The sequence below is a fragment of the Sitophilus oryzae genome, unplaced genomic scaffold (assembly GCF_002938485.1).
Source record: "Sitophilus oryzae breed Bouriz unplaced genomic scaffold, Soryzae_2.0 scaffold_1373_pilon_pilon, whole genome shotgun sequence".
NCBI classification, from domain to species: Eukaryota; Metazoa; Arthropoda; class Insecta; order Coleoptera; family Curculionidae; genus Sitophilus; species Sitophilus oryzae.
In genome coordinates this window covers 219,811-231,003 of record NW_022146030.1, presented here as the reverse complement: position 1 = coordinate 231,003, position 11,193 = coordinate 219,811, and the positions used below count along the sequence as shown (strand labels likewise).

The window sequence follows — 11,193 nt, the reverse complement described above, 5'->3', positions numbered from 1 at the left end:
TATAAATATTTTCTAATTATTCAACCGAAAATAACATATTTCTTTAAAAACACTAAATTGCATTTTTCTCGGCTTCAATTAAAATGGACAAAACTGGGTTTTCCCGTGTAGTCTTCAAATGATGTTGTTTTGGAATTTAGGGATTTATACGAAAATGAGCTCTTCATATGGATGGCTAAATATAAAGAACATAGAAATCGTATTGCAGTGTACAGTAAAAAAAACTTAAAAAGAAAAAAGAATCACTAGCAACGACAATTTCGGGACGACCAGTATCCATCGATGCGACTATACCGTTTACTTGCCAAGGATTGTAGGGGTTTTTGGCAAAGACGCAAATATTGGCGTACTTGCCAAGTACACTTACCAATGTAGTACAAAGTGGGGACTGGTGGGGATACTTGCCAAGTACACAAATATTGGCGTACTTGTCAAGTACGCCAGTCGTGAGAATCCGCCTTAAGATCAAGAGTGTCAAATAATATCCCCAAATAAGAATAATTAATGGCACCACCGACCTACGTCCACCGGATATGTTGTTTTATTGAAATTAGTAAAACTGCGGTACTAAATACCGGACGCGCCCGCTCGAGGGTTAATGTAACCATAATTGTTTTACTAAGCCGTCACAGGAATTTGTGAGAGCTGACAAATTTTAAAATTTATTCGGTAATATTTATCTTTTCATTCTAAGATACGATTACAAATTTTTTCTCAAGACCACCTTTATTTTCAAGATGAACATGTCCTGACGCTGATCACAAAACAACACAAACTGTACCAAGATCTGCTGACTTTGAATAACTAAGCACCGGGAGCTTATAAGCGACAGTAACATTATAAAATTAAACTATCTTAAAATTTTAATATTACAATAATAATATTTTTACATTCTTTGTTCGAAATTTGAATTTTTTAAATAAATTTGTACCCTTTTGAGTTCAAAAGTGACTTGCGGAAAAGTGAAGCTTTGTAGTCGAACTGAATTTGTAGAATTTATTTTTAATTTAAATAAAAATATAATTTCTAAAAACATTCTAGTTTCAAAGCTAAAAGCAAAAAAAGCGAAAATTGAATTAAACTTAATTTTTTTTTGTGCTTTATTTTAATTTTTATTAACCTAACTGTACAGTGTACAGGGTGTCCCATTTTGGTTGAAATCACACGGTACCTCCGCTATTCGTGAAGATAGAAGGGTGTGGTTTGCACATACCTGTGCCACTTTTTTCTCAAACGGAATATGCCGTAAACAAAAATTCCATAGCTCTCTTCGTTTCTGAGGTACAGGGTCTTTTTGAAAATTTTGCAATTTGGGACACCCCTTGTATCTCTGTTATTGTTAAAGGTATCGAGACGGTAAAAACTGTTTATTGTAGAACTTTTTACATACAATACATTGGCGTAGTCTGTTATTCAACAAAAATAATATTTTTAAAGATATGAAAATGTATGTGTGTAAAATATACTTTCAGCAAGATGGGGCTCCCCCTCACAACTTAACTTAAAATGAAAATATTAGTATTTTGTTAAATTATTATTTCTCAAATTAATTAATTGGAACCAATGGACCCATATGATGGCCTCACTGATTCCCGGATTTGTCCGTTCTCGATTTCTGATTTTAGGGATTTTTGAAATATGAAATATATCGTGGCAAGTAATACAATGTTGAACACCTGGAAAATGATTTAATAATGCAAGCTTTAATAAGATATTTGCAAACCTATCCCGTTATAAAAAAAAGAAAAATATATTCAGAGTTCAAATGAAAAATATATCAATTCCAAATAAAATTTTAATATATGTATGACTATTTTAGTAAATACCATTTAGATTTTTTGTAATTTATTACGGCCTACACTGATAGAAAGGTTTATTTATTATTAATGAAAATGCTTAATTGTTAAGCCATGGCTGATTGAAATATATCAACGTGTATTTATATTTAATATACTATGGATCAAAACGGAATTGTTTAATTATAAAACGAGTACTTGATTCATTAATAGCTAACTCGAGTTCCTTAGAAACAAACTTTGTATTAATATTAAATACATCTATATTTTCAACAAAATACTCTTTGTTTAAAATAATTATATCTATATTATAGTTTTTTCTAAGTTAATTTTAATTAAAACCATGTGTAAAATTTATTTAACAAAATATTTATTAAAATAGAATGTATAAAAAACACAAAAAACAGTAACTTTTACCTAAATTATCCTATAAGGTAATAAATACAAAACAAATGATAAAACATTTAAAAAATATAAAAAACTAAAAATACATATATTAAACCTGTGTTGCCTTATATAGTTACCTTCCAACATAGGATAAATCTCATCATAGATACCATTACTTTTTAAAAATATCTCGATCCCTGTCAACGTCATCGCCGCCGCCGTCGTTTGCAACTCGGAAGCCGAAGCTGCCGAAGTATCCATCAAATCACCTAAATCTTTTATCACCCGACCATCTAATTATGAAACACTTCTTCGGCACTCTTAGTCCGTTATTGATTATACGCCCAAGGACAAGGCTTATGGCTTAATGGCTATCTCTTACGCTCTACCAAACAGTAAATACATACAAAATTAATCCGCACATGTCAGAACGACGAACTGAAGAACCATCACCGAACACCAATATAGATACCCACACAAACCGCAGTGAAACCAAAATTCGGGAATATCGCCTATGCCTATTTTTTAAATGGAGTTAAAATCGTCGTTCTATCTTAAACGTAGTGCCCGTCCACCCTATTTCATTTAGGACGCGACGCTATAGGCATTACCGAGAATTAAAAATTCCTAGATTACAATATACTATCTTTGTTTTATTATAAATACAATGGGGCTTTCATAGATTTATGTAGATTTATTGGTGAGACAGGACTGCTATTTATTAATCAATAATGCTTAGATGCAAAAATAGTCTGTTTTATCTAGATAAGATATTCTTTAATAATAAATACATAATATTATTCTGTATATTAAATAACAATATATTGGTACAATAGTTAAACAAGATAAACAAAACTGTTTTTTAGAAATATGTTGGGTTAATAACAAATAAATCAGTAAGTAATAAGGGGGTGATTATTAAATAGTACAGATATATGCATGTGCACATGCATATCTTTTAACAATTTACTATTTAGAAGCCTAAAATATTAATATAAAATAAATTTTATTCATGATAAATAAATACTATTGGAATCCATGACGGAATAATAATAAAGTACTTTTTTCTATCAGTGTACTAATAAGAAAATTATATATTTTAAATATTGCAGTAAATACTAAATAGTAAAAATAAATATAGAGTGATATATATTTTTGAGAAGCTCATAGCAAGGCGGATCATATGATTTATAAATATAACGGTGTTCCATTTGAAAAAAAAAACGTAACTTTAGTTCATATTGTCACACCCCATTTTGTGGGTTATGACTAGGGGCATAGCGGAATGAAACAGTTGATTTAATTTTAACAATTATTTTAATTAACTTACGAATAATAGATACAACATTATCTAAATTAGAAGGGTAATATATACTTACATAATATATTTATAGACGAACATCATCATCATTGGTTCGGGGATAATGTCAGAACTTCAAATGTCAATCCGGAATCTCGACCGCGACCCTATCGAATATTAACTATCAACTGTCGACTGTCCCCCAAACAAGTGATATTTTTGTATTTATTGGTTCGATACGTCGAATCATCAAATCAGTATTATTGGTTTATTGGTGCGATGACCGCGTTAGCGCTGATGTGATGATTTTATAAATTCGTAATATTGAAAGGAAATATTTTTCGCAATTGCCAATTATTATTGCTCATAATTTTGATTTTGAAAACTTTTGTTGCGTAAACTCGATATGCCAATGAACTTTTAATATTTTACATTTCCTTTCAATAGAATTATTAATTTACAAAATATATTTAAGTTATTTTATAAAACCAATAATAATTCATTCCTTGACAATATTTACAAAAATATTTTTTTGTTATAGAAAAACAGACTACGCCACTGTATTCTACGTAAAAAGTTTTACAAGAATCAGTTTTTATCTTCTCGATATCATCCATAATAATAATATATAAAAATATAAAAATTTTGAAAAGGTACCCAGTAGCTCAGATACGCAGAGGGCTATGCAAATTTTGCTGACAGCATCTTCCATTTGACAAAAAAGTGGCACATGCTTGTAGTTCCAGGTGTTCGACATTGTATTACTTGTCACGATATATTTCATATTTCAAAAATCCCCAAAATCAGAAATCGAGAACGGACAAATCCGGGAATCAGGGAGGCCATCATATGGTTCCATTGAGTGTAATTAATTAATTTGAGAAATAATAATTTAACAAAACGCTAATATTTTCGTTGTAAGTTAAGTTGTGTGGGGGAGCCCCATCTTGGCTAAAAGTATATTTTACACACATACATTTTCATATCTTTAAAAATATTATTTTCGTTGAATAACAGACAACGCCACTGTATTATACCTAAAAAGTTCTACAATAAACAGTTTTTATCGTCTCGATACCTTTAACAATAACAGAGATATAAGGGGTGTCCCAAATTGCAAAATTTTCAAAAAGACCCTGTAGCTCAGAAACGAAGAGGGCATGAAAATTTTGTTTACGGCATCTTCCGTTTGTCAAAAAAATGGCACAGGTTTGTGCAAACCGCACCCTTCTATCTTCACGAATAACGGAGATACCGTAGATTTCAACCAAAATGGGACACCCTGTACTTTCATAAGGGAACATTGCCAAAACATGCCACAAAAAATTACATTAATTCAGTCTACTCTAATTCTCCCCACCAAAAATTCCAATTGACTTTAGTATTAATAATAACAAGCATCTTTATTTCACGTATTTACAAACAATCTGAAAAATATATCACACAAAGAAAATGGTGTGATAAACAATAAAGGTCTAAACAAATGTAAGTACTTAATTTCTACAGATCCGCTATTTTCTAATATTCACACACACACCAATGTCAATAGATATTATTGATAACTAATATCAAATTAACTTTTGTAGGAGGGAGTAGCCTATCATACCCTTATGGTTTAGATGTTTTTGAAAATAATGTATATTGGACAGATTGGATGAATAAGACAATTGAAAAGGCAAATCAACTAACTGGGGAGAATAGGACCGTCATAGTAAACAATCTGTCAGATCCTATGGGAATTAGAATATTTCATCGTAATAGAAAAAATTTCCGAACTTCTTGCGGAAATAATAACGGAGGATGTACACATTTATGTTTACTAAAACCTAAAGGTCACTCTTGTGCTTGTCCTACTGGGATTAAATTGGATGTAAGGATTATTTAAAATTACCTCTTCTATGTGTCAAGACATGTTTTTCCAAATATTTTCAGGAGAATAGAAAATCATGCACGAACGGACCTCTAAATTTTTTAATAATGGCCCATAGAATGGATATTAGACAAATATCACTGGACGTACCTTACATGGCTGACGTGGTATTACCGTTTAAACATCTTAAATTAGCTACATCGGTAGATGTTGATCGAAAAACTGGTGAAATTTATTGGACTGATACATCAGAAGATTGTATCCAGAAATCAACGCCGGATGGAAAACATAGGGTAGCAATCATTACACATGAAATTGAAACTCCTGATGGGGTAGCCATTGATTCGACAGGACGAAAGGTTTGGTTTATTTATAAATATAATTTAAACATAACGATTATTTTAACTACCAGATATATTGGACTGACGGCGAAAGAAATAGTATTGAAGTAGCTGAATTAAATGGTTTCAATCGAAAAGTACTTTTTAACAGTAAAATTTATAATCCCCGAGCTATAACTTTACATTATCATCATGGTTTAATGTTTTGGTCAGACTGGGGAACACAACCAAAAATAGAGGTAGCACATATGGACGGAAATAACAGAAAAACGTTAATCAATGAAAGTATTGCCTGGCCCAATGGTTTGGCGATTGATAGACCAGCAAGTCGTCTATTTTGGAACGATGGAAAGCTCAATACTATTGAATCATGTGATTTTGATGGAAAACATAGAAGAAAGATCATCCAGAAGCTACCTCATCCTTATGGACTAGTAGTTGTTGGTAGCCACATTTACTGGACTGACTGGAAAACGCAAGCGCTTCATAGAGCAGATAAGGTGAGTTTTATGTAAAAAATAATTATACACGAATTTTTTTTAAATATTTGGATTTTTGCATATTTTGAAATTATTTTAAGCATTACAATGTTGCCGCTTCATTCTAAAAGTGGTATCATCTTTGTTATTTCAATAGTCAATCTCTAGTAGTTTTCGAGATAAAAAATAAAACATGTGTAAAATTGACAAAAACTTGATCTTGAATAAGCATTGGTTAAATAATAAATTCGGCATATTGAAAGCTAAAATTTGGTTTATAGGTTAAAGGAAGTCGACATATTATTCGATTTGTCTAAATAAACTGATTAGATATCAAAAAGAGAGGTCAGAAAAAATAATTATTTCCGAATGTTACAAAATCGTTAAAATTATTGTTATTTTTAATTCAAGTCATGTATATTATTAAAAAAAATCGAAACCCAAATAAAATTGCTTTTCAACGATATAATATCATGCATCTATATCTAAACCTTCAGGTTTCTTCAGTAAAGCCATTTAAAAGTTATAATTCTTTCGTTTGAAGAAATTCGTTAGCATGACAAATATTGAAACTGTATAAGTAGGTATCAATTATTAGACTTTAAGTGCTAAATTTCTAAAATTGTCATGGTAACGAAATTTTTGAAATAAAAATATAAAATAGAATTATTAATTTTTAAATAACTCTACTTAGGAAGGTTTATATATAGGATATGATATATCATTGAAAATCAATTTTATTAGTCTTATGATTTTTAAATAATATACATAGGGTTGAATTTAAAATAGCAAAGATTTGAACAATTTTATAACAAATGGAAATAAATAATATTTTTGCTCTCCCTGTGTAATATCCAATCGGTTTATTTAGACAGATCGAATTATATCGACTATCCTTAACTTATAACCGAAATATCAATTTTAAAATCGTTTAATTCTTGATTTTACCAATGCTTATTGACGATCATGTTTTTGTCAATTTTACACATATTTATTTTTTATCTCAAAAACTATTACATAGATTAGTATAATAGAAAAATTATGAGATATGAAAGTAATTTCCAAAAATGTAATAATATACTGGGTGTTCCATATAAAATAAGAAAGATGCTACCACTTTTCAAATGATGCGGCAACACTGTAAAGCTGAAGATATTTTGGGAAGATGGAACAGGTCCCTTTATGTAAAAATACAAATTTTCAAAAAAATTCTAGCACTGGTTCTCCATAAACGTCCTAACGTGCCATCGCATCGCCGTGAATCACCTTATATATATATATATATGTCTATCTATCTATCTATTCAGCCTCTTCGGTCCATCGTTGGACATAGGCCTCCCCCAATCTCTTCCACTCTTCCCTCTCTATCGCCGTGCTCATCCATCTTGTGCCTGCGTGTTTCCTCAGATCGTCTTGCCATCTCATCTGAGGTCTTCCTCTACTTCTTCTATTCTTATATATGTATGATATTTAATTTGGGTAGAAATTGGTTGTCTATTAATCAAGAATACAGCTACTGCTGCTTTCCGGTTCGCTTTCGCCAAACCTCTCTATCAAATGCATCCAGTTCTTCCAGCTGTCTGGATGCCATCGCTTGCGTGATTGTGTTATTCCACGAAATTCCAATGAATAAAGAATAAAAAGAAAGGAGGCTTTCTATATTTCACCTACAGAAGAAACGGGGACGGAAGTCGCCATATTGGAAAACCTCTGATGACAGTGATGACAGTCGTTGGTTCACGTCGGACATGCATAGGCGTAACAACAGGGAGGTCCGGAGGTACAGGGCCGACCCTCGTTGTGGTGGGCGCCCCCAGGAAAATCTTGAATTTTGACTAAATTATGACTGTTGACTAAATATCAATTTTTATTTGCTTGTGATTGATAAATATAGATATAGAAAATATAATAAATAAAAAAAAAATATAAAAATTGCCTTAAAATATTAATTTGTTTCAAAAATATTATTTTGTTTTGTTCAAAAAATGTGTATTAGCGTTTATTTTTGACAAAATTTGTAGGTATTTAAGGAGATAATTAATATATTTTCATGTTACGCTACTGGCATCCGGAAACCCTTCGGCGCCATATGCAACAACCAGTAGGTCTCCTGTCTATGACCAAAACCCATCTTCCTTTTTATTCTTTATTCAATGCGAAATTCTTGATCTACCTCGTCTTTTTTTTGGAGGACTCCACTGAAACAGACACTTCCTCCATCGATCTTCTGGCCTTCTTAATAGATCTGATGGTCAAATTACTTCAGACCTCAGGTTTTTATTCAATATATAATTGTCTCTGAGATAGTCCATTTCGACAGCTGTAAGTATTATATTTAATTAACAAAAAATAACTTAAAAAGTATATCCAAGGTCTTGATGGCCATGCTGATGTCTATGTTGAGGTAAATAAATCTTCTGACTACACTTCTGAAAAGTCTTGGGTCTGTAAAAAAATATAAAAATTAGTTGTTCACTAACATGCTTGATTACTATTGAGAGGGTACATAAAATATTATAAGAGAAATCTTCGTAACATAGAGAACTTTTTTTAATAATAACACAGGAAAAAAGCATAGGTAAGTAAGCTGTATCTACAATTGACAATTTTTTTATTATTACGGAGGTAGGAACCTTTAGTGTTACAACAGCTGTCAAAGAACGGACGTTTCATTTCGGCTGTTAGAGCCCATAATTTAACAGAGTCAACCAAGATTGGCCCCAGCCATTTTTTTTTGCTCTAAGAGAGATATGCTGATCCCACCACAATAAATTCAAACATCCCACTATTCTCTTGCCAGCTAGAATGCGGAGTTTAATCTCAACTTCCCTGTTTAGTTACGATTGACCCTAAATATTTATAGTTGTCGACCTGTGTGACCTGAATATCAGCCGTCATCAGAACTACAAAGGCTGCTTCACTAACTTAACTACTAGATATTCTGTTTTTTAAGACTTATTTGTAGACCGCACTTGTTACGTACTTACTTGTTACTGCACGCACTAACTTACTTGTCACTACAACTGTACGTTTCATGTTGTATATAGAGTCTTCTCATCAAGGTCAAAAGCATCCTGCGCAAGCACGACCTGGTCGTCAGGAAAATTTAATGGTAAATAATTTGTGTGTGCCATACAACATTCGCTCCCATACAACATGGTGGGGATTATTAGTGTACTCGCTATACTGCTTCATTCCTATGAATGCCTATAAGTTCAAATTGTCTTTTCCATTCTTCCAGCGCGACTCCTACATAAGCATTGAAAAGTAAAAGGGAGAGGCTGCAACCCTTCAGACAGTCGATTTCCTACTTTTATAAGCGATACATTGTTTAATTATTTTTACTAGAACCATATCGACATCCAGCCGTTCGAGATACATACCGCCATTACTCGCTGACGAGTGTTTGACACGCATCAGACGATGGCCACGCAAGGCGTTTCTTTTCATGAGCTTTTCTTTGACTGAAAGGTCCAATACGTGATGTTATCTGTCTACTGTTTCTTTACTTTTTGGTTGTCGCTGTTAACTGAGTTTACAATTCTTCTCCAATGAGTTATTTGAGCTGCTTCTTCTCACTCTTTCTGCATGTTAACCCCCTTTAAGTTTTCGTGGAAAATGTCCTTGCACCTTTTGAGTTGTCCACCCGGCCTTCTCTTACCGCCTACAAGCTCACCGTAAAGCAGAGATTTTGGTATGCGGTTTTCTTGCATTCTGCATACGTGACTAGCTCATCTTAAACGGATTTTATGAATAATACTCTCGCACGTAGCCTTTTCAAGGACAGATACGTTTGATTGATTCTTAAGAGTTGTCTAAGGTGTATCTGTTGCAAGTTGCTTAATGCGTTCATGTGTTGGCGGTACGGCACCCGGGTTTCGCTCCCATACAACATGGTGGGGATTATTAGTGTACTCGCTATACTGCAAGTTTTGTTTTTGTGCTCAAGTCATGGTTGTAGAAAACCCTGTCTTTTAATTTCCAGAATGCTCTTGAGGCGCTGCTAATCCTGTGCTGAATTTCAGAGTCGATATTGGCATTTTCCGAAATCAAACTGCCGAGGTAATTGAATTCCGCTACATATTTCAATAGTTCTTCTCCGATTTTATAGCATTGTTGTGATCTTCTGGAGGAGTGCACATGATTTTAGTTTTGTCGATCTTTAGCTTAAGACCCAAAGCCTCGTATGCCCAGATATATATGTTCAACATTCCTTGTAATTGTTTGGTTAGTTTTTGCTAGATCTACTTACGTATTAAAGTTCTGTGATGAATTTTGTACGTATTTTTGCCCTGAGTCATTTTATGTTAAACAGACCACCGTCGTATCTGTATCTAATGCCCAATCTTCTCTCCTGCAGTTTGTTGTCCACTATAATGGAGAGCGCTGCCATGAATATGTTGAATAGGAGAGGCGCTAAGACACGTCCTTGCCTAACTCCTGTATCTGTTAGGAAGGGATCGCGCCATGATGTGACGCTGTTGACTTGTTGTTATGGAAGGTTTTTTACACACTGTAAGGAATTTGTTGGGTACTCCGAACTTTTTCATAATTGCCCAAAGTGCATCCCTGTTCACAGAGTCGAAGGATTTTATTAGGTCGATGAATGCAACATAAAGTTTAGACTGCTGCTCTTTTACTTGTTCCTGTAGTTGGCGGATGGAAAATATGGAATCGACGGTGCCACAGTTGGTGCGAAAACCCGTTTGCAATTCTGGAAGGATTTTTTTCTATATGTGGGTGCAGGCGGTTTGACATAATTTTTGCAAGAGTTTCCTCCGGTAGCCAATAATGAAATTCCCTGGTAATTTCCTCAGTCTTTGCTTGTTCTTAAATATATTCACTATATTCGCGTTGCAAAAGTCGTAAGGTACCTTTCCGCTTTCCCATGGGACATCAAAGAGAGCCTTAAGATGATTTTTTACCTGCACACTAAGTTGTTTTATGTAGGCCTTTATTTCCTGTTCTGTTATTGGGATATCTAATATATCGAGGCTGTTATACTGAGGTATTGTGTTTA

At 33.1% G+C, this 11,193-nt stretch overlaps 1 protein-coding gene across 1 annotated transcript in view; it reads left to right on the top strand.

Annotated features, from left to right (window-relative positions):
* Positions 1-11,193, top strand: part of LOC115875329 (low-density lipoprotein receptor-related protein 4) — a 169,859-nt gene that overhangs the window by 100,492 nt on the left and 58,174 nt on the right. Inside the window, exons 15-17 of the mRNA XM_030890751.1 lie at positions 5,070-5,353; positions 5,416-5,712; positions 5,766-6,194. Of these exons, the coding sequence (XP_030746611.1) occupies positions 5,070-5,353; positions 5,416-5,712; positions 5,766-6,194 (1,010 nt within the window). The remainder of the gene's footprint in view (positions 1-5,069; positions 5,354-5,415; positions 5,713-5,765; positions 6,195-11,193) is intronic.